This window comes from Ranitomeya variabilis, chromosome 3 (assembly GCF_051348905.1).
Source record: "Ranitomeya variabilis isolate aRanVar5 chromosome 3, aRanVar5.hap1, whole genome shotgun sequence".
NCBI classification, from domain to species: Eukaryota; Metazoa; Chordata; class Amphibia; order Anura; family Dendrobatidae; genus Ranitomeya; species Ranitomeya variabilis.
This window is the reverse complement of record NC_135234.1, coordinates 386,068,307-386,092,993: the sequence shown is the minus strand read 5'-3', so window position 1 is coordinate 386,092,993 and position 24,687 is coordinate 386,068,307. Positions and strand designations below refer to the sequence as shown.

The 24,687-nt window shown below is 42.1% G+C and overlaps 1 protein-coding gene across 1 annotated transcript in view; it reads right to left on the bottom strand.

Moving 5' to 3' along the window:
- The window catches only part of COL16A1 (collagen type XVI alpha 1 chain), a 280,075-nt gene that overhangs the window by 160,184 nt on the left and 95,204 nt on the right, over nucleotides 1-24,687 (bottom strand). Inside the window, exons 9-11 of the mRNA XM_077296052.1 lie at nucleotides 18,652-18,696; nucleotides 7,449-7,484; nucleotides 4,870-4,896 (exon numbers count right to left, since the gene is read on the bottom strand). Coding sequence (XP_077152167.1) covers nucleotides 4,870-4,896; nucleotides 7,449-7,484; nucleotides 18,652-18,696 — 108 coding nt within the window. The remainder of the gene's footprint in view (nucleotides 1-4,869; nucleotides 4,897-7,448; nucleotides 7,485-18,651; nucleotides 18,697-24,687) is intronic.

Genomic DNA, 24,687 nt, shown 5'->3' with positions numbered 1-24,687 from the left:
TGAAGAACTTGTAGTCATCATTGGCCCCTATCTCCTCCCTCTCATGTCCTGATTCTGCATTGACGCATTACAAGGAAACCCTGCAAAGTTCCCTGGATGAAATTGCACCTCCTACACATAGAACAACTCAGCACAGATGGCGACAATTGTGGCACACGCTGCAAACACGTTTCCTGTGGCGGTGCTCCAGGTGCGCAGAATGTCTGTGGAGAAAATCTAATCTACCCGAAGATTTCATCCATTATAAGTTTATACTTAAAACATACAACTCTGCCCTTCACCTCTCCAAACAAACCTATTTCAACACCCTCATCACCTCATTGTCCAATAACCCTAAACTTCTCTTTGACACTTTTCATTCCCTACTCAACCCAAGAGTGCAGACCACAACCACGGATCTCCACGCTGACGATCTGGCCAATTACATCATAGAAAAAATCGACAATATCCGACAGGAAATTATCTCCTAATCCCCTCATACCGTAGACGGTCCTCCCTCCCCCACTGCATCTAGCTCACTCTCTGACTTTGAACCAGTCACAGAAGAAGAAGTAATCAGGTTCCTTGCATCTTCTCGCCCGACCACTTGCACCAGTGACCCGTTCCATCACATCTCCTCCAGTCCCTTTCCTCTGCTGTCACCGCTCAGCTAACAAAAATATTCAACCTCTCTCTCTCTTCTGGTATCTTTCCCCCCTCATTTAAGCATGCCATCATAGATCCATTACTTAAAAAACCATCCCTCTACCAAAACTGTGCTGCTAACTATAGACCTGTCTCTAATCTTCCCTTCATCTCTAAACTCCTCAAATGCCTGGTCCACTCCCGTCTTATCCGCTATCTCTCAGATAACTCTCTTCTCGACCCTTTTCAATCTGGCTTCCGCTCTTTACACTCTACTGAAACTGCCCTCACTAAAGTCTCTAATGATCTACTAACAGCTAAATCTAATGGTCACTGCTCCATGCTAATTCTCTTGGATCTCTCCGCAGCATTCAGCACTGTGGATCATCAGCTCCTCCTCACTATGCTAAACTCCATCCGCCTCAAGGACACCATTCTCTCCTGTTTCTTCTCCTATCTTTCTTATTGCACTTTCACTGTATCCTTTGCTTGTTTCCTCCTCCTCTCATCTTCCTCTTACCGTCGGGGTTCCTCAAGGATCAGTCCTAGGCCCCCTCCTCTTCTCTTTGTATACCGCCCCTATTGGACAAACAATCAGTAGATTTGGGTTCCAGTACCATCTCTATGCAGATGACACCCAATTATACACTTCTTCTCCTGACATCACGGCTGCCTTTTTAGAAAACACCAGTGATTGTCTTACTGCTGTCTCTAACATCATGGCCTCCTTCTATCTGAAACTGAACCTGTCAAAAACTGAATTCCTCGTGTTTTCTCCCTCTACTAACCTACCTTTGCCTGACATTGCCACCTCCGTGTGTGGTTCCACCATTACTCCCTAGCAACATACCCGCTGCCTTGGGGTCATACTTTATTCCGAGCTTTCATTCACCCCCCACATCCGATCAGTGGATTGCTCTTGTTGTCTGTACCTCAAAAACATTTCTAGAATTCGACCTTTTCTGACTTTCGACACTGCAAAAACTCTTACTGTTTCACTTTTTCATTCTCGTCTGGACTATTGAAATTCTCTACTAATCGGCCGCCCTTTTACCAAACTCCCCCCTCTCCAATCTGTCCTGAATGCTGCAGCCAGGGTCATATTCCTCACCAATCATTATACCGATGCCCCTACCTTGTGCCAGTCATTACACTGGTTACACATCCATTCCAGAATCCAGTACAAACTTATTACCCGCATCCACAAAGCACTCCACAGCTCAGCACCACCCTACATCTCCTCTCTGGTCTTAGCCTACCACCCTACGCGTGCTCTCCATTTTGCTAATGACCTGAGGTTAACATCCTCAATAATCAGAACCTCCCATCTCCAAGAATTTTCACATGCTGCACCAATTCTTTGGAATGCACTACCCAGGTTAATAGATGAATCCCCAATCTCCACAGTTTTAAGCATGCCCTAAAAATGCATTTGTTCAGACTGGCCTACCGCCTCAAAGCATTAACCTAACTATCCCTGTGTGGCCCATTCAAATAACTTAAACCATAATCAGGTTCCTCGCATCATGTTCTCAAATGCCTTATGCATTTAATAGCCCTCTGTGTCTCTACTTTTACATATGTAGGCTGTTAACTGGTTCATGCAGCATTACATGAACACCCAATTCTTACACTATGGCTGGCCCGAACAACGAAAGCAATTGTTACCATCCACCTTTCGTGTCTCCACTTTTCCTCATAGATGGTAAGCTTGCAAGCAGGGCCCTCATTGGTCTTGGTATCTATTTTGATCTGTGTTTATTGTTATGCTGTAATGTCTATTGTCTGTACAAATCCCCTCTATAATGTAAAGTGCTGCGGAATATGTTGGCGCTATATAAAAATATTATTATATAATGAAAGAAAGATGCAACTATCACTCTGTGCCTTTGAAGAAGAACAGGCTGAAATTGATTCAGTGGCCAAGTATGTCTCAGTGGCCAAGTATGTCTCCTGATCTGAACCCAAGCACCCCTACGGGAAGTTCTGAAGAGAAAAGTAAACATTAGTCTCCATGTAGCATCCAGGCTCCATAAGAGGTCATTCTTGAAGAGTGGAAACAACAGATGTTGCAACATCTCGGCAACGCGTTCATTCTATGCCTAGAAATCTTGGTGCTTCTTCCTTAAAAATAATGCAGATCATACAAAATACTAGACATAGAAGTTTTGAAAGCAGGTGTCTTAATTTATGCATCAACTAATTTTAGTAAAGCTGAAAAATTTGTAATGAAAGCTATATTATTAACCTTACTTTTATGTTATGGCTTAAAAAATGTTCTATGAAACTCAGTCTTCACACAGTTTTAGAAGTTGTTTTGGTGTTCAATGAGATATTGATGAAAATATTTATTTTCAAATGGCATGTACTCACTTATGCTGAGCACTGTACATGCATTTATTGCTGACAGAAGCGGGAATAATCTCTATAACCCATGTAACTATATGTCTGCTTTATTCTTTGATAGTTCTTATTAGCCAAATGCTGCAATATTTTTGTTACAGTAATTTTTTTTTTTTGCAATATTCTGCCCCTAATGGTATTTTCCACACATGATATACTATGAATTGGTGATAAAGGTCTGATTGCTGGGGGTATCCACTGTTGGTATCCTCAGCGATCAATGAGTACAGTACTTGGCTATTTTTGACAGTCTCACAGGCATGAATTGAAAGGCAAGGGTCAGGCATTACCCATGCAGCTCCAATCAATCCCAATGCAGTGAGGAAGACTGGTTGATACCCATATTCTCATGTGGTGGTAACCCAAAACCCCAGTAATTATACATTTATCACTTGTCCTGGATGGGAGATAAATGACATTTGTGGGAAAAACCTTAAAATACCAATCAGATCTTCTAAAAAACCATAGTCATTACAGTTATGTACCGTGTTGAACTGGCAGCACAACTGGATATGATAATCAGCTATTGTCTGCGGTTTTAGAGCTCAGTAAGGAACCTAAGAGCCATTTGCTAATTTGGTTTCCATAATGGTTGCTGTGTTAGATAGTATTCTCTTCAATGCAATTTAGTTTAGATTCGAATGCAGGCAGCCATGATGTTTTATAAGGATCCCAGCTATCTTTCACAACCCTATATTTGGAACTTTTCTGTGTGGAGTACTACAAAGAAGAAAAGATCTTTGACTCTCTTCATAGGAGTTTATGAGAGATTTGAATCACTTCGCTGTTTACTCAACTCTCATATACTACAATCGAGATACTGTAGCTGTTATTATGAATGGCCATCTTGGTTTATTTTCTTTCGTCAAATGAGCAGGGGACTTATAGTCGCACCATAAGTATAAGTCCCAGAACAAGAACAGTAACCCCCTACATATCAGACATGTACAGCATATAGTGTCAGATTGGAATATCCCTTAAAGCCTTGTTGGGGGCCCTAGGTTAGGTACAATGTAACAAATTGGTTGTCAATCTAAAAAAAGTTTAGATTGAGTATATGATTTGACAAAGAAAGAGCAGTTTTTTGTGTAAATAACAAGAATAAAATTTCTGCTTCAATATATAACTGTATACATATCTTTATGGGAAAATATTACTAAAATATTTGGAAACCATGTTACATGGAACTTTAATATATCCCAAATATGCTCGTATTCTTGAACCCACTGTACGTAAGGTCTCCCACACAGAAAAATGCAAGATTTAGCAAATCCTGTTATAGACTTCGAATGGAATTACGTTACTGGTACAGTAAAAGATAACTATAAAAGAAAATTGTTAATGTATACATGTAATATCACTGCACAACAAACTTAAAAATATGTCAGAATCAAAAATGTCATCCCAAAATTCCCTTTTACTTATTCATTTCAATAGCTAAGCCAGCCCTTTTCTGTGTCATGGCTGATTTATCAGCACATAACTTTATCAATTAAGTTTTTTCAAAGCTAAGTAACTAAGTTTCTAAAAGAAAAGTTTTATTTAATACATGACGTACCAAAATAGATAAAAAAATGTGAAAAAAATCTTACTAAGATCTCAATAAAAAAACACAAGTTGCACAAAAAAACGCAAGTAGTCTAAATGAGCTTATTAGTGCAGAAAAGGTGTGAAAAATCTGCAGCATCAATAACGCACCAAATACTTATTATGGGAACTTAGCCTTACTCATCTCACTGGTAGCAAATAATATATTGGTCGGACCAAGGCACGTAAGTCACATTAATATTTAGTAAGAGATATATTCCAATTATCAGACATGTTTCCACTATGTAAACTTACCCTGGGGCCTTGTGGTCCAACTGTAACCTGTTAAAAACACAAGAGTACAAGTTATGTACCTACTATATGACCCTAGGTACTATAGAGTCCCTCAGGGTGCTTCTAGATTTTTTCCTTCATGAGACAAAATGTGAAATTGGGGTCACTAAAAGACAAGTTCTCAAGAAGCGTATGCCTAAAGGAAGGTTCTCTTCTTAAAGGGAACCTGTCAACCCGTTTTTTGAAGATGAGCTAAAAATAGCATTAAATAGGGGCAGAGCTGGGCGTTACATTAGTGTCTTTGTGTGCCTTTATTACCCACCTATGCTGCCGAAATACCTTTGTAAAGTCGCCGTTTTCTGCTGTCACTCACGCTGGTCTGGTCCTATGGGCGTGGTGACAGCGCTGTTTCTCCCCCAGAATCCTGCTCATCATTACGTTGGTGGCGTAGTGGTGTGCGCATGTCCAAAAGGCTAATCCACTGCCCAGGTGATGAAAAACAGCGCGATCTGCGCTATTCAGCCGTTTACTGGTGGGCGCGGCCATCTTTTCCTGTGGGGCGCACGCATGGAATCCCGCGGCCATTTTCCTGAAGCCCCGGGCAGCAGAGCGCTCCATCTGCGCACGCGCGGCCACAGGAAAGATGGCCGCGCCCACCGGTAAACGGCTGAATAGCGCAGATCGCACTGTTTTTCATCACCTGGGCAGTGGATTAGCCTTTTGGACATGCGCACACCACTACGCCACCAACGTAATGATGAGCAGGATTCTGGGGGAGAAACAGCGCTGTCACCACGCCCATAGGACCAGACAAGCGTGAGTGACAGCAGAAAACGGCGACTTTACAAAGGTATTTCGGCAGCATAGGTGGGTAATAAAGGCACACAAAGACACTAATGTAACGCCCAGCTCTGCCCCTATTTAACGCTATTTTTAGCTCATCTTCAAAAAACGGGGTGAAAGGTTCCCTTTAAGTCATAGTTTGTAACACTAAACACCATTGTTTATTAATGAAAGAAAACAAATGGAACTAAGCAAAATGGAATCAAATGCCATTAACAAAGAGGACTGAAAAATATATCAGTTGTGTATCGTGAGCATAATGGGTATTGAATACTGGACGCACATAATGGTTATATTATGTTATTACTTATTTTTTAATCAGCTTTCATCATTTTCCTTGCTCTGCCTATTTGCCTTCTTTTCTCCTGCCTGGTATCATCTGCATTTTGTTAAAACTCACACAAGCAGAAAACAAGCAGAATTGGACAGGCCGAGACATGAAGCATGTATCCAGCTCCAGTAGTAGCATTAGAAGCTGTCTGGCTTTTCTGGAGATCTAATGTAGCCTTGCAATAATTAATAACTGTGTTATTCCGTTCATAGGGATGTCTGGATGATTTAAGGCGCACCCTAGCCTACAGGCGGAATAACCCGGAGATGACCCTAATCCTCATAAAGCATTCAGAGGGATACCCTCCTCTCTATAGTACAGGTATATAAAACGTTTAGGCATATAGACCCTCCCAGAGGTGATTTGCACCTGGAAACGAAAAGCACAGCTTCTTTTGTTCTAACATTTTTTCCATCTTAACTCAGACATCTAAATACTCATGTAATGAATCCATTCATGTTATGTTGGGCCATCATTTCAAAAATCATCCACAGCTGCTGGACTTTTAAGCACAGAGCACAATGGAAGGCAGAATGTTTTCCTTAACATTAGAGCAATAATGTTCAGACCACCACAGTATTATTTGGCCCAGCTTCCAATGTTAATATATCCTTTTACTAACTCAGCTATACGCATGAAGATCTTTGCAGAAAAGAACATGGAAGCATCTAAGAGGGTCAGATAGATAGACCGCATCAATTTAAAGATGTGTTCCCATCTCTAAGATCCTATCCCAATATGTGGTAGGTGTAATGATAATAATATTAGCAAACTCCTCCTCCAATTAGAAATGTAGTATAGTTTTTCTGATTCGCTATGACTCTTTCCTCATGTGCAGGCATTGCATGACCTTAGGTATTTCAAGGGTAACCGTGGCCGTGCCCCACCCAAGCTCCACCCCAGCTTTGCCCATTCTTTTGTTGCTGATTCAAACTGGGGCGAAAACGTCATAAGACACTACATTTTTGTGCAACTTCTCGTTGTGCAAAAAATGGCAACTTTTCATAGCTTTTACAACAGTTTTCTGATGTAAAAGCTTTGATGAATCGGCCCTTAAAGGTTACATTTGTCTTTGGTTAAATGATATGATGAAGTGATTCTTATAAATAGAAAAATGACTGAGATTGATCACCAGCATGGTCATATGTGCTCTAACAGACAGAGTACACCACAAATATGGGCAGAACATATGCCGTAAGCTTTAGGCAGTATACCTTAAAAGACTCGTGTGCCCAGATTTATCAGTTGTCCAATCCATTACGTGTAGAAAAGCATGTTCCAACACGTAAAAATGTTTTTAGTCTAAAATTGTCTTGAAGTATTAAAAGTAAAAGTCACTTAAGGGACTAGAAGGGAAGTCCTATTGAATCCTATTCAATTCACTTCCATGCAGTGAGTGTCGGGTGAGTGTTAGCTGGACACTTACATTAGGTTCTGGAAGCTGGAATGCACATGATGCACACTGTATCAATAGAAGAACAATCGTCAAAAATAATCACAGAAATAAATTCTACTGTAAGTATTGGCTCATGTTCTAACTTTACCTATTTGCTTACTAACTGTAACTGCAAATAGAAAAGATTCAACAAAGCTATTCTGCTGACTGCAAGAAATGCCCCTTTTCACATCCTAAGTGCCATGGACTAAATGGTTGAATAATAATAATAATAATAATAATAATAATAATTTATAATTACTTTTTGTACTCTACAAATAGTCTTTTCAATCATAAGGTGGAAGATGCTGCTTTTAGTAAAAATATTTTCATGTCACGTTGTGTATGCTGCAGTTTTCTGTTGTGTTCAAATGGTAAAGGTCTACCAAGGGTGATCTGTATTGTACTATACACTCATAGTAGAAGTAGAGCTTACTATGGGAAAACTAAACATTGCACTGTGTGTATAATTACCAGGCAAGTGAATATTTTGACCAAATCATTTTTATGCAGATTTTCAAAATCTGCGCTGTGCAAACTTAAATGCTTATTGGATGAAGCAATGCCGTGATGTGTATTTATATAATGACGAAGGGTGAGGCCTAAGGATATCAATGCCCTTTATCAAGGTGTGCAGAATTATTAGGCAGCTGTTTTTCTCAGGTAAAATGGGCCAAAAAAAGATTTAACTGACTCTGAAAAGTAAAAAATTGGCATAAGCATTACAGAGGATGTAGCACTCTTGAAATTGCTAAGATATGGGGACATGATCACAGAACCATCAAAAGTTTTGTAGCGAATAGTCAACAGGGTGGGAAAAAAACATGTTTAGAAAAAAAACACAATTAAAGGGAACCTGTCACCTGAATTTGGCAGGAACTTTTTTTGGTCCGATGGGCGGTGTTTTCGGGTGTTTTATTCACCCCTTTGTATCCCGCTGGCTGCACGCTGGCCGCAATATTGGCTTGAAGTTGATTCGCTGTCCTCCGTAGAACACGCCTGCGCAAGGCAATCTTGCCTTGCGCACGCGCATTATGCTTTGCCCAACTGCGGGCAAAGCCGAAAAGCATTAGTGCGCATGCACCGGTGCACTATGTCCCAGAACACAGCAAAATACTTCCGGGACATAGTGCGCCGGCGCATGCGCACTAATGCTTTTCCCGCAGTTCTACGGCATGTTCTACGGAGGACAGCGAATCAACTTCAAGCCAATATTGTGGCCAGCGTGCAGCCAGCGGGAAAGGAAGGGGTGAATAAAACACCCGAAAACACCGCCCATCGGACCGAAAAAAGGTCCCGCCAAATTCAGGTGACAGGTTCCCTTTAGCTCCCAAAGATTTAAGATGAATCAAATGTGAAGCCATCAGGAACCCATTAACCTCCAGTGCTGTCATATTTCAGAACTGCATCCCTCCTGGACTGCCCAGAAGTACAAGGTGTTCAGTGTTCAGAGTCACCGTGAGGCAGGATTAAACCCGACCACCACTGAGTGAGACACAAAAGTTAAAATGTCAAGATTAGGCCAAGAAATACAGTATCTGTAGGCTGATTTTTCAATAGTTTTAGGGATTAATAAGAAACTGACAGACTCCATGGACTGATATTTTTTTTTACATTTCAGAAATGTATTTTTGTATATTTTGAGTTGTTTTGCTATTATTCTCGCTTAACATTAAAATAAACAACTGAAATGAGAAAATTTACACTTTCCATTTAGTTGCATAATTCATCACACTAATAGCTGCCTAATAATTCTGCACACACAATGTTCTCTTAAGAAAGACAAAATCTCACTTTCACTTTTTAAATATTCAGGTTCATCCGCCTTTTGGATTGGCTGACAGCACTCCAGTTTTATTTTTGATGATTAATTTTATTATTAACCAAATTGCCTAATAATTGTGCACACAGTGTATTAATGGCTCTATCCATACAATAGGATCCTCTATATTAAAAAATGAGCAATATTAAATGACCAGCAATGGTCAGAGTCCCACCTTTGTGTTGTGCCTTCTTTTATGTATACGGTAGTTTAATTTGCAGAGTTGCACAATTTGTGTCATTGCAGTGCAAATTTCAGCTCAAGAAGACCAGAAGCATTAACAAGTCTTACAGATGTATTGTAATTTCAGCACAGACAATTTGTTTTAAACCCTTTCCTGACAGGTCAATTTTATATTTTTGCTCTTTTGTTTTTCTTCTCCCCTTCTTCTTAGAGCCATAACTTTTTTATTTTTTCATAGCTGTATGAGGGCCTGATTTTTTTAGTTTTGAACTATATCACTCATTTTACTATTCAATCTGTTGGAAAATTCAAAGTGCTGTGAAATTGCAGAAATGAAAAAAAAAATCTGAAATTGTTTTGTGAGTTATGTTGTTGTGGCATTCATTATGCCTGTAAAAACTACTTAGCACCATGATTCTCCAGGTTAGAACACTTACGGCGATACTAAAGTTTAATTTTTTTCTTTTTATTTAAATGGTTAAAAAATAGAAAATATCTAAAAAAACTTGTTTGTGCCACCATTTTCTGAAACCTGAAACTTTGTTTCTTTTTATGGCGAACTGATATTTTTATCTATACCATTTTTTGGTAGATATGATGTTTTATTTGCCTCTTATTACATTTTTTGTCAACATTTTGTTGTAAAAACCGCAATTCAATGGAATTTCAAATTTGTTTTCTCTTTACAGCGCTTACCAATTGGGTTATTTACTTTTAGATAATTTGTTGATAGAATGCACTTTTATGGTTGCCGAGATACCACATATGTTTATTTTTTACTTTTTTTTAACTTTAATGGGGGTTATAGGTGTGTGATTAAATGTTTTCCTTTTGCCTCTTTTTTATTCTCTTTAGTGAACTTGAACCTGGGTTATGGGTTGACCTCAATGGACTTATGTCTACTTTTAACCTTATAAAACAATGAAACTATGATAGTCTGATCACTTGTACTATATATTTGTGATACTATTATTATTAATTATTATTATAGGGCCATTTATTCCATGGCGCTTTACATGTGAGGAGGGGTATACATAATAAAGACAAGCACAATAGTCTTAAACAATACAGGTCACAACTGGTACAGGAGGAGCGAGGACCCTGCCCGCGAGGGCTCACAATCTACAAGGGACGGGTGAGGATACAGTAGTTGAGGGTAGAGCTGGTTGTGCAACAGTTTGGTCGATCGGTGGTTACTGCAGGTTGTAGGCTTGTCGGAAGAGGTGGGTCTTCAGGTTCTTTTTGAAGGTTTCGATGGTAGGCGAGAGTCTGATATGTTTTGGTAAAGAGTTCCAGAGTAGGGTTGATGCGCGAGAGAAATCTTGTATGCGATTGTGGGAAGAGGAGATAAGAGGGGAGTAGAGAAGGAGATCTTGTGAGGATTGGAGGTTGCGTGCAGGAAAGTACCAGGAGACGAGGTCACAGATGTATGGAGGAGACAGGTTGTGGATGGCTTTGTATGTCATGGTTAGGGTTTTGTACTGGAGTCTCTGGGTAATGGGAAGACAGTGAAGGGATTGACAGAGGGGAGAGGGTGGGGAATAGCAAGGGCACAGTTGGATTAGCCGGGCAGCAGAGTTTAGAATAAATTGGAGGGGTGCGAGAGTGTTAGAGGGAAGGCCACAGAGCAGGAGGTTACAGTAGTCGAGGGGGGAGATGATGAGGGCATGGACTAGGGTTTTTGCAGATTCTTGGTTTAGGAATGTACGGATCCGTGAAATATTTTTGAGTTGAAGGTGGCAGGAAGTGGAAAGGGCTTGGATATGTGGTTTCAAGGAGACATCAGTGTCAAGGATTACCCCGAGACAGTGAGCTTATGGGACTGGGGAGAGTGGGCTGCCGTTTACTGTAATGAATAGGTTTGTAGGGGGGGGTCGCGTGAGATGGGGAAAGTGTTATGACCCCAATGGCAGAGGGTCTCAGAAATAATTACTAAGTCTGCAAACACAAAAAACCAGCTCATAGGGCAGTGGTAACTGAGCTGACCATATATCTAATCCTAGCACCACAAATAGCAGCAGCCGGGGAACGTGCCTACATTGGTTCTAGACGTCTCGCGCCAGCCGGAGAACTAACTAACCCTAGAAGGGAAAAGAAAGACCTTTCTTGCCTCCAGAGAAAAGACCCCAAAAGTTGGATACAAGCCCCCAACAAATAATAATGGTGAGGTAAGAGGAAAAGACAAACGTAAGAATGAGCTAGGTATTTAGCAAAGAGAGGCCCACTAGCTAATAGCAGAATATAGTAAGATGACTTATATGGTCAGCAAAAACCCTATCAAAATATCCACGCTGGATATTCAAGAACCCCCGAACCGTCTAACGGCCCGGGGGGAGAACACCAGCCCCCTAGAGCTTCCAGCAAAGTCAGGAATCACATTTAGTACAAGCTGGACAAAAATAAGAGCAAAGCAAATAACCAAAAAACAAAGAAGCAGGACTTAGCTTAATTTTGCACGAACCCGGACCAGCAGACAGGAGCAAACAGAAAGGATCTGATTACAACGATGCCAGGCACTGGACTAAGGATCCAGGAAGTTTATATAGCAACACCCCTGGACTAACGACCCAGGTGGGTGCCAAACTGAGGAAAGACAATCCCAGAGTCATATCACTAGTAACCACAAGAGGGAGCCAAAAAGTCTAATTCACAACAGTACCCCCCCCTTAAGGAGGGGTCACCGAACCCTCACCAAGACCACCAGGGCGATCAGGATGAGCAGCGTGAAAGGCACGAACTAAATCGGCCGCATGCACATCAGAAGCAACCACCCAGGAATTATCCTCCTGACCATAGCCCTTCCACTTGACCAGATACTGAAGCCTCCATCTGGAGAGACGAGAATCCAAGATCTTCTCCACCACGTACTCCAACTCGCCCTCAACCAACACCGGAGCAGGAGGCTCAACAGAAGGAACCACAGGTACAACGTACCGCCGCAACAAAGACCTATGGAACACGTTGTGAATGGCAAACGACACCGGAAGATCCAAGCGAAAGGACACAGCATTAAGGATTTCCAATATCTTGTAAGGACCGATGAAGCGAGGCTTAAATTTAGGAGAGGAGACCTTCATAGGAACAAATCGAGAAGACAGCCATACCAAATCCCCAACACGAAGTCGGGGACCCACACCGCGGCGGCGGTTGGCAAAACGCTGAGCCTTCTCCTGTGACAACTTTAAGTTGTCCACCACATGATTCCAGATCTGCTGCAACCTATCCACCACAGAATCTACCCCAGGACAGTCAGAAGGCTCCACATGTCCCGAGGAAAAACGAGGATGGAAACCAGAGCTGCAGAAAAATGGCGAAACCAAAAGTAGCGGAACTAGCCCGATTATTAAGGGCAAACTCAGCCAACGGCAAGAAGGTCACCCAATCATCCTGATCTGCCGAAACAAAACACCTCAAATAAGCCTCCAGAGTCTGATTAGTTCGCTCCGTTTGTCCATTAGTCTGAGGATGAAAGGCAGACAAAAACGACAAATCAATGCCCATCCTAGCACAAAAGGATCGCCAGAACCTGGAAACAAACTGGGATCCTCTGTCAGACACAATATTCTCAGGAATGCCGTGTAAACGAACCACATTCTGAAAGAACACAGGAACCAGATCGGAAGAGGAAGGCCGCTTAGGCAAAGGCACCAAATGGACCATTTTAGAAAAGCGATCACATACCACCCAGATGACAGACATGCCCTGAGACACCGGGAGATCTGAAATGAAATCCATGGAAATGTGTGTCCAAGGCCTCTTCGGGACAGGCAAGGGCAAGAGCAACCCGCTGGCACGAGAACAGCAAGGCTTAGCTCGAGCACAAGTCCCACAGGACTGCACAAATGACCGCACATCCCGTGACAAGGAAGGCCACCAAAAGGACCTAGCCACCAGATCTCTGGTGCCAAAAATTCCCGGATGCCCTGCCAACACCGAGGAATGAAACTCGGAAATGACTCTGCTGGTCCACTTATCAGGAACAAACAGTCTGTCAGGTGGACAAGAGTCAGGTCTACCAGCCTGAAATCTCTGCAACACACGTCGCAAATCAGGAGAAATGGCCGACAAGATAACTCCCTCTTTAAGAATACCAACTGGTTCTGCGACTCCAGGAGAGTCAGGCACAAAGCTCCTTGAAAGAGCATCAGCCTTCACATTCTTTGAACCTGGTAAATACGAGACCACAAAGTCAAAACGGGAGAAAAACAATGACCAGCGGGCCTGTCTAGGATTCAGGCGTTTAGCAGACTCGAGATACATCAAATTCTTGTGATCCGTCAAGACCACCACACGATGCTTAGCACCCTCGAGCCAATGACGCCACTCCTCAAATGCCCACTTCATGGCCAGCAACTCCCGATTGCCAACATCATAATTCCGCTCAGCAGGCGAAAACTTCCTAGAGAAGAAAGCACATGGTCTCATTACCGAGCAACCAGGGCCTCTCTGCGACAAAACGGCCCCTGCCCCAATCTCAGAAGCATCCACTTCGACCTGAAAGGGAAGTGAGACATCAGGCTGGCACAAAACAGGCGCCGAAGTAAACCGGCGCTTCAACTCTTGGAACGCCTCCACGGCTGCAGGAGCCCAGTTAGCAACATCAGAACCTTTCTTGGTCATATCCGTCAAAGGTTTAACAACGCTAGAAAAATTAGTGATAAAACGACGGTAGAAGTTAGCAAAACCCAAGAACTTCTGAAGACTCTTAACTGACGTGGGTTGAGTCCAATCATGAATAGCTCGGACCTTGACTGGGTCCATCTCCACAGCAGAAGGGGAAAAAATAAACCCCAAAAAGGGAACCTTCTGTACTCCAAAGAGACACTTTGAGCCCTTAACAAACAAAGCATTCTCACGCAAAACCTGAAACACCATCCTGACCTGCTCCACATGTGAGTCCCAATCTTCAGAGAAAACCAGAATATCATCCAGATAAACAATCATAAATTTATCCAGATACTTCCGGAAAATATCATGCATAAAGGACTGAAACACTGAGGGAGCATTAGAGAGCCCAAAAGGCATCACCAAGTACTCAAAATGACCTTCGGGCGTATTAAATGCTGTCTTCCATTCATCTCCTTGCTTAATGCGCACAAGGTTGTACGCACCACGAAGATCTATCTTGGTGAACCACTTGGCACCTTTAATCCGGGCAAACAAGTCCGACAACAGAGGCAAAGGATACTGAAATTTAACAGTGATTTTATTCAGAAGCCGATAGTCAATACAAGGTCTCAAAGATCCGTCCTTCTTGACCAAAAAAAGAATCCCGCACCAAGAGGGGAAGAGGATGGACGGATATGCCCCTTCTCCAGAGACTCCTTGATATACGAACGCATTGCGGCATGCTCAGGTACAGACAGATTAAATAGTCTTCCCTTAGGAAATTTACTACCTGGAATCAAATCTATGGCGCAGTCACAGTCCCTATGAGGAGGCAGAGCACTGGACCTGGACTCGCTGAATACATCCTGATAATCAGACAAATACTCAGGAACTTCCGAAGGAGTAGAGGAAGCAATAGACACCGGCGGGGAATCAGCATGAATTCCCTGACAGCCCCAACTTGACACAGACATTGCCTTCCAATCCAAGACTGGATTGTGGGTCTGTAACCATGGTAGACCCAAAACGACCAAATCATGCATTTTATGCAGAACAAGAAAACGAATCACCTCCCGATGTTCAGGAGTCATGCACATGGTTACCTGCGTCCAAAACTGCGGTTTATTTTCCGCCAATGGCATAGCATCAATACCTCTAAGAGGAATAGGATTTACCAACGGTTCAAGAACAAAACCACAGCGCTTGGCAAATGACAGATCCACAAGACTCAGGGCAGCACCTGAATCCACAAATGCCATAACAGGGTAAGAAGACAATGAGCAAATTAAAGTCACAGACAAAATAAATTTAGGTTGCAAATTACCAATGGCGACAGGACTAACAACCCTTGTTAGGCGTTTAGAGCATGCTGATATAACATGTGTAGAATCACCACAGTAAAAACACAACCCATTCTGACGTCTATGATTTTTCCGCTCATTTCTAGTCTGAATTCTATCACATTGCATTAAATCAGGTGTTTGTTCAGACAACACCACCAGAGGATTAGCGGTTTTGCGCTCCCGCAAACGCCGGTCAATTTGAATAGCCAGCGCCATGGAATCATTCAGACTTGTAGGAATGGGGAAACCCACCATCACATTCTTAATGGCTTCAGAAAGGCCATTTCTGAAATTTGCGGCCAGAGCACACTCATTCCACTGAGTAAGCACGGACCATTTCCGAAATTTTTGGCAATACACTTCAGCTTCATCCTGGCCCTGAGAAATAGCCAGCAAGGCTTTTTCTGCCTGAACTTCAAGATTGGGTTCCTCGTAAAGCAATCCGAGCGCCAGAAAAAACGCATCAATATTTGCCAATGCCGGATCTCCTGGCGCTAGCGAGAAAGCCCAATCCTGAGGGTCGCCCCGTAAAAAAGAGATAACAATTTTAACTTGCTGAGCTGAATCTCCAGATGAACGGGGTCTCAGAGATAGAAACAATTTACAATTATTCCTGAAATTCCTAAACTTAAATCGGTCTCCAGAGAACAGTTCAGGAATAGGTATTTTAGGTTCAGACATTGGACTACTGGTAACAAAATCTTGTATGCCCTGCACACGAGCAGCAAGCTGGTCTACACTTCTAATCAAGGTCTGGACATTCATGTCTGCAGCAAGCACAAGCCACTCAGAGGTAAAGGGGAGGAAGAGAGGGAAGAAAAAAAAAAAAAAAAAAAAAAGAATTTCCTTTCTTATTATCCCACTTCTGCAATGCATTAAACATTCAATGTAGGCCTGGCATACTGTTATGACCCCAATGGCAGAGGGTCTCAGAAATAATTACTAAGTCTGCAAACACAAAAAACCAGCTCATAGGGCAGTGGTAACTGAGCTGACCATATATCTAATCCTAGCACCACAAATAGCAGCAGCCGGGGAACGTGCCTACGTTGGTTCTAGACGTCTCGCGCCAGCCGGAGAACTAACTAACCCTAGAAGGGAAAAGAAAGACCTTTCTTGCCTCCAGAGAAAAGACCCCAAAAGTTGGATACAAGCCCCCAACAAATAATAACGGTGAGGTAAGAGGAAAAGACAAACGTAAGAATGAGCTAGGTATTTAGCAAAGAGAGGCCCACTAGCTAATAGCAGAATATAGTAAGATGACTTATATGGTCAGCAAAAACCCTATCAAAATATCCACGCTGGATATTCAAGAACCCCCGAACCGTCTAACGGCCCGGGGGGAGAACACCAGCCCCCCTAGAGCTTCCAGCAAAGTCAGGAATCACATTTAGTACAAGCTGGACAAAAATAAGAGCAAAGCAAATAACCAAAAAACAAAGAAGCAGGACGTAGCTTAATTTTGCACGAACCCGGACCAGCAGACAGGAGCAAACAGAAAGGATCTGATTACAACGATGCCAGGCACTGGACTAAGGATCCAGGAAGTTTATATAGCAACACCCCTGGACTAACGACCCAGATGGGTGCCAAACTGAGGAAAGACAATCCCAGAGTCATATCACTAGTAACCACAAGAGGGAGCCAAAAAGTCTAATTCACAACAGGAAAGACAATGAATTCTGTTTTGTCCATGTTAAGTTTTAGAAATCTAGCGGAGAAGAAGGATGAAATAGCGGACAGACATTGAGGGATTCTGGTTAGTAGGGTGGTGATATCTGGTCCAGAGATGTAGATCTGCCTGTCAGCAGCATAGAGATGATACTGAAAACTGTGAGATTCTATGAGCTGTCCCAGGCCAAAGGTGTAAATGGAGAAGAGCACGGACCCTAGAATTGAACCTTGCGGGACTCTGGCAGATAGGAGGCGAGGTGAGGAGGTGGTGTGTGAGTGGGAGACGCTGAATGTCCGGTCTGTTAGGTATGATGAGATCCAGGATATGGCCAAGTCTGTGATGCCAAGGGATGAGAGGGTCTGTAGTAATAGGGAATGGTCCACTGGCAGAGGACAGGTCCAGGAGGAGGAGGACAGAGTAGTGTCGCTTGCTCTTGGCGGTTAATAGGTCATTGGTGACCTTAGTTAGGGCAGTATTTCAGTATTTAGTAAAGGTCAGGGTCTCCTAAAAAGCACAGCCACAGACTGGTCTTCAGTGGAGCAGTGTCTTAGCAGGCATGGGGGCTTTCCGTAGGCCGTGTAAATTCATCATACTGTACACTGTAAATGATGCTATAAGATGTTGACAGCATCATTTAAGGGATTAACAACAGTATTCAGAGTTCAGCTCTGCTTGCTGCTGTTAGAGGCAGATAATGACTGTGTAATGCATCCAGATTTTGCTGAGTATAATGCATGCTCAGCTCCTGACCTGGCATTATGCATGGAGACCCAACATCGGATGTACCAGTATGCCCAACATCGTCAACTGAGTTTCTGGCCTCTGTACTGGAGGAGAGCCAACTTTACTTTCACTGGAGAACAGGAAGGAGGTGTCATTCAATGCACTGCTGAAGGAAGCTCGATGGCAAAATGAAATCAACAATATTTTATTGTAAAGATTTACAGGTCAACGCATTTCAAGGTCTCACGCGACTTCTTCATCAGGACAAAAACCTAAAGCCTAGCCTTATTTTTAAGTCCTGATGAAGAGGTCGTGTGAGACCTTGAAACGCTATGACCTGTAAACCTTTACAATAAAATACTATTGATTTCACCTTACCATTGAGCTTCCTTCAGCAGCGCATTGAATGACACCTACTTCCTGTTCTCCATTTTCTATGGGTCCCTACATGACCTGTGTCCTGCAGCAGCTGTAATACATGTCCATCTCATGTTGCTTGGTTGCAACCCACCAGGTGAGTGTTCTCACATTTCCTACCCTACCATTAACATTGGATAAGACCCTATTGCACTCTGTTGTCTCCTAGTTCTTTCTCTTTCAACTTTACTTTCAACTGTCTTTATGTCTTCAGTAGGTCGATACAGTGAATCCTATGGAAGAGCAGGGAGCAATGCCCTGGCATTATCTTATAGACCACTTTAAGATTATGGCCTACAAGATCCTTGGACACAAGCTGAACAATGTTCTTGGTGTTATAAAAAAAACTATGTTACATTGTCACAGTATTGCCTGAATTCTGCACGTGGAGGATGTGAATGGAAAAGCAAGTAATGTACTCACCTCTGGAGGAAGATCTACATGCATTCCTGAAGAAATCTTCTCTCCCTGCAGATAAAATAGAACATAAAAATGAGTCCAAAGGACCAAGCAAACATGGTTCAGTTTATAGTACGTGAAAGTTCTAAGCAAGGAGTAGCAGTCTGCATTGGATTATAGCATTTTGAGCCTGATATGTCTGTATTTTTTGAGTGAGCTCACAAATTCAAATATTTTTCATTCTTTTCTTATGCTTCATTTCTGCTTTGGAATGATTTGTGCCCACACACAAGGAACAAAATGTCCATTCTTCTCAATTCTTGGATGCTGACTACTTGCTAAGAAGCAGGAGCCTTTCCTTCCTTTTCTCTGCTTTTATAAAATTCTCCCTCCTCTTTTCAATTCCTATCTCTTCAGCCATATTTTTGGCAGAGACTGATGATGGAAAATGTGATCTGGTGGTGACATAAGAAACATGAATGGAGTTCTTCTACGCTATTAGACACAGGTTTCCTGCTTTCATATTATCACAGAGATTTATAGGGTTTTGTCAAGACACAGCAGTCAGGTGACCCAGGACCAGAGGCTCCTTCCCTGTCCCTAATACTAGGGGGTGCCCTAGCTTGCCCTACTCCCTGGGATACTTCTGATTGTGAAGATGCCGGTGCCTCCACCCTTGCCTTATCTCCTGAGTTAGCCCTCCGTCTGTACCCCCACCCAGGGAAGAGGGGCGCTACTGTAAACCGTAGTACGCCAACCCGACAAACAAGGCAACACAAACAAGGGTTAACAGAAAATTTCAGGCATACAAAATATTCACTCACATATAACAGAGGAATGCATTGGGGTGTGAAGGTAGTGGAATAAACCAAAACAGAGGAGGAGAGTTACAACACAAACAAACCAAGCAACAGTCACTAATAACTCCTTCAAATCCCCTTCTCATGCCAACTCATTTCCCTCTGTTAGCCAGCAATAAAGCTAGCTCTGATGAGGATTAGTAACAGAGCCCAGATTATAAAGGGAAATGGAGTTGCTAACCGAGCTCAGCTGTGAGCACAGGGATTTCCAACATGACCGGTTAACCCCTGTTCTGCCAGAAGAAATAAACATATTTAAAATGAAGGAGAAGTGCTTCTTCTCAGTGTCGGAGTAGGAGCAATCAGACGCTGTGGTCTTCTGGCTCCACACTGTTGCAGTAACCCCGTGACAGTTTTTTTGGATTGAATATAAAATTCTGCAGCCACTCTATATAAGTGCGGATTTCTGAATCTTGACAGTATGCAATATGCCAACCTGTCAGGGTTCCCCTATATTGCCAGCTCAAGCATTCGCCATGTGACTTCTGGAAATAGAGGGGAATCATGATAGTGTTGAAATTGTACACTGTCATAATTTGGCAATCTGCAGTCACATAGAGCCTGCAGAAATTTATGTCTAGCCCTGAAAACACCTTTAAAAATTTCTGTTGGTATGCACCACTTGAATTATTTATGGTTGAAACTTGCTATTAATCATTTTAAATATATAGGGAACATAATTTTCAAATAGAGATATACATCTCATTTAAAGGGAGCCAGTCCAGGCAGCAGGAATCGCGATTGACAAGTCTCTCCCTGTGCACACACAAATTTGAGACCCTCAATCTTCTGCAGTGGCAGTGACAAAAGCCAGCCTGGGGCTCAGCTGGGCTAGTCTATATATTCAAAGTAGGTTTATCGAAAGCGAAAGATCATTACAGAGAACAATACACCTGGCTGCAACTATGCAGTGAGGCTACAATTCATGATGTCTGTGGTTTGGGCAGCATAAATTGCCTGCAGGATCCCATTGAAGAGGGTCAGTAACAACTCCTGACATGTCTGTTTTAGCAAATACTTATGTTTCTTATTAAATATCAATTTTGGGGTATCGTTTCTTAGAACTTTTATTTCTCTGGTTTTCCTCACAGAAAGGTATGATACATTGACAACTTTGTGTTACCATTCTTGTCAATGAAGGTGCTCTGTACAATCAGCACTAATAGAGTCACTCCTACACCTATTAGTTCATACATACTATGTAGTAATTACAAATCAATGGCGCAACTTAATACAATTATTCCACAAATACAGAAATACAATTATATAGTAAAACAATTATGTCAGAGAGCTCACAGGTTCTCCTAAAAAAAGCCCTAAACTATGATGGATATCATACTATGCTATTACAGCATGGTGTCTAGTAATTGAAATCTTTACTATAATTGTTCTAAAAATGTTTTGCTAATTAAAAAAAATAAATACATCAATGGATCTTAAAAATAATTAGAACTATTAATCAATATACTTGATATAAGCTTATTTTGTCTGAAATTATGTCAGGCAATGTGGGTATTGCTTCATAATGGAGTATACTGATGTCTGAATAAAGTTGTCCTGCACTCTCTTTATTACCATCTGAAATATCATGGTGACGCCAAGGAATTCTGCTTTATAAACAAGCAAGATCACTTACAGATACACACTTGAAGCAAATCTGTTAAGTTGTGCATGTCCAAAAGATGCAAGAAACCACAAACATCTAGAAAAATCCACATGTACTAATGACCCTCTTGCAAAACTTATTTGTGCTCTACATTATTTTTGTAACAATATTTTTTTTCTAAAAAAAATAGTCTAGTAGGAAGAAAATATCTTATGTAGAGCAGTAAACCTTCATCTTAGGTAGCCACCAGTTGTGAGTCTTCACCACTAATGTGGATTGCACACACTCCTGTGCAAACTTTTGAAAAGAACAGGACAGATGGGATGAGTTGCACGGTCAAATAGTGTACTAAGAAATTATGGCTGTGTAATAAGTGAAATAAGTAACTAATTGTGGAAACTACTCTTAATTGGGAGGTAAGAGAACCTGAAATAGGGGCGAACACAGTTATAGTAACATTTAATGGTAGATTGCCTAAATCAAGCTCCACATAGATAGACCTCATGCTAAAAAGGTTCTGCCACTCCCTTTCTTCAGCAACCCAAATAAGTGATAACTGTTTCGAATTTAACAGCGTTGCAAATTACAACGAATGTAGGTATATTTACTGTCCAACCTGCAAAGTATATATAGTGGCAAGTAAACGTTTTGGCACCTCTGGTCAAAATTACTGTTATTGTGAATAGTTAAGCAAGTTGAAGATGAAATGATTTCTAAAAGGCCTAAAGCTAATGCTGACACATTTATTTTGTATTTTAGGCAAATAAAAAATATATATTGTAATTATGTAAATTTTAAAAATTACAAAAAGGAAAATGGGGCGATGCAAATGTTTGGGCACCCTTAGAGATTTGTGTGCTCACTGCTCAGATAACTTCTTTGAGTAACGTTTCAGACCTTAATTAACCAGTTCAAGCTATGGCTTGTTCATTATCATCATTAGGAAAGGCCATGTGATGCAAATTTCCCAGCTTTATGAAAACCCAGCCTCCTCTAACTAGTGGCAAAAAGCAGCAGCCATGGGTTCCTCTAAGCAGCTGCCTAGTACTCTGAAATTAAAAATGCTGGAGGCCCATAAAGCAGGAAAAGGCTGTAAAAAATATAGCAAAGCATTTTCAAGTTGCCCTTTCCTCACTTCAAGTTGTAATTAAGAAATGGCGGTTAACAGGAACAATGGAGGTAAAGATAAGATCTGGAAAACCAAGCAAAATTTCAATGAGAGTTGAAGTTTTGTTAGAGAGGCAACTCAGAACTCTCGCTTGACTGCAGAAGACTTTCATAAAAATTTAGCAGACTCTGGACTTGTGCAACATTGTTCTACTATTCAGAGATACCTGCACAATTATAGCCTTCATGGTAAGAGTCACGAGAAAAAAACCTCTCCTGTGTCCTCTCGGGAGATCAGATCTCAGTGCCGAGATCTCCATCTGCAGTTGTGCCGCCCCCGGTCACCATTTTTCTGGGGTCCACCACAATGTAAATGACGGAAGTGCAGGGGCTCTGAGCTTTCACAAAATGTCGGCGGAGCCCCCACACCACCAAACACCCACAGCATCGCATCTCCGAACACCCCTTCATTCCAGTCTAAGGTCTGCAGCATCGCCCCATTCCTGCATCCACCAGCAGCGACCCTGGGATCCCGCTTCACCGCAGCCACCACCCCCGGTAAGCAATAAGATGAACATATTATAAGAAGCACCGCCATTTTATTAAAAGATGTTTTTTCCTAATGTTCTCACCAAAATTTGGGGTGTGTCATATAAACTGCAAACTACAGTATATATAATAAAGGGAATCAAACCTGTTTGTGTGTGATCATTGGGAGAGAGGAAACACTGAGTGAAATTTGCGAGAGAAGTTAACTACAACAGAAAGAGTGGTGGATAGTTGGGAAAATTGTGGAAGGTCATCAGAAAAATAAGATGGTGAAATGTTTTTAAAATGAAAAAAGAAAAAAGGCCAAAAGTTGAAACAAAGTCTAAATTATGAGGGAGGCATGAGTATCTTTATACATGCTGTGTCAGTGGATTAGAACATGCGAATAGGAGTAGGTCAGGTCTCTGGGAAAGGAGAAACCCCATTTCTTCTCTAATTCTGCATCCTGCATTAACTTGCGGGTCTGCAGATGCCATACTCAAGCATTTTTGCGTAATTGTGGCCACACAACCTCACCAACTGATCAATTTCCTATATTTTTACTTCCTTTCTACCAGGATTAGACCCTACTGCATTATTGTTTGTTCCAGTTTTTTATTTATTTATTCTTAGGACTATTGAGTAACTTTGACCAGGGTCAAAATTTGATGACCGGATGACTTGCTCAGAGCTGCTCAAAAATAGGGTTTGTGAGGTGGTTTTGGTACACAGGTGCAGACATATTATTGGTGCAATCTATGCGGCAGCACCAGGGCTCAAGAAGTAAGGGCATCATGGGCTCCTCAAAACAACTGTCAAATGATCTGAAAACAAAGATTATTCAACATAGTTGTTCAGGGGAAGGATACAAAAAGCTGTCTCAGAGATTTAACCTGTCAATTTCCACTGTGAGGAACATAGTAAGGAAATGGAAGAACATAGGTACAGTTCTTGTTAAGGCCAGAAGTGGCAGGCCAAGAAAAACATCAGAAAGGCAGAGAAGAAGAATGGTGAGGTGTCATGAATCCCCAATGGCTAGGGATAGCACAGGACAAGCAAGGTACAAATATATAACGGACGAGCTCTAGGGTGATGGAACCTGGGCTGACCGCTGCCCTACGCCTGACAAACGCAACTAGAGATAGCCAGGGAGCGTGCCTATGTTGGTTCTAGACGCCACGCACCAGCCTAAGAGCTAACTAGTACTGCAGAGAAAATAAAGACCTCACTTGCCTCCAGAGGGATGAACCCCAAAAGGTATAGTTGCCCCCCACATGTATTGACGGTGAAATGAGAGGAAGGCACACACATAGAGATGATATATATAGGTTTAGCAAATTGAGGCCCGCTGTAAACTAGAAAGCAGAACGATACAAAAGGGGTCTGAGCGGTCAGCAAAAAACCCTAATCAAAAAAACCATCCTGAGATTACAAGAACCCATGTGCCAACTCATGGCACATGGGGAGAACCTCAGTCCACTAGAGCTACCAGCTAGCATAGAGACATAATAAGCAAGCTGGACAAAAAACCAAACAACTGAAAATCAGCACTTAGCTTATCCTGAAAGATCTGGGAGCAGGTAGGCAGGAACCAAACAGAGCACATCTGAATACATTGATAGCCGGCAAGGGAATGACAGAAAGGCCAGGTAAAATAGGAAACACCCAGCCTCTGATGGACAGGTGGAAACCAAAGGCCGCAACCCACCAAAGTCACCCAGTACCAGCAGTAACCACCAGAGGGAGCCCACAAACAGAATCCACAACAGTGAGGTCAGTCAAGGACAATCCTCAGACCACCTCCAGAGATCTGCAGCATCAACTTGCTGCAGATGGTGTCACTGTGCATCAGTCAACTATACAACGCACTTTGCACAAGGAGAAGTTGTATGGGAGAGTGATGCGAAAGAAGCCGTTTCTGCAAGCACGCCACAAACAGAGTCGGCTGAGGTATGCAAA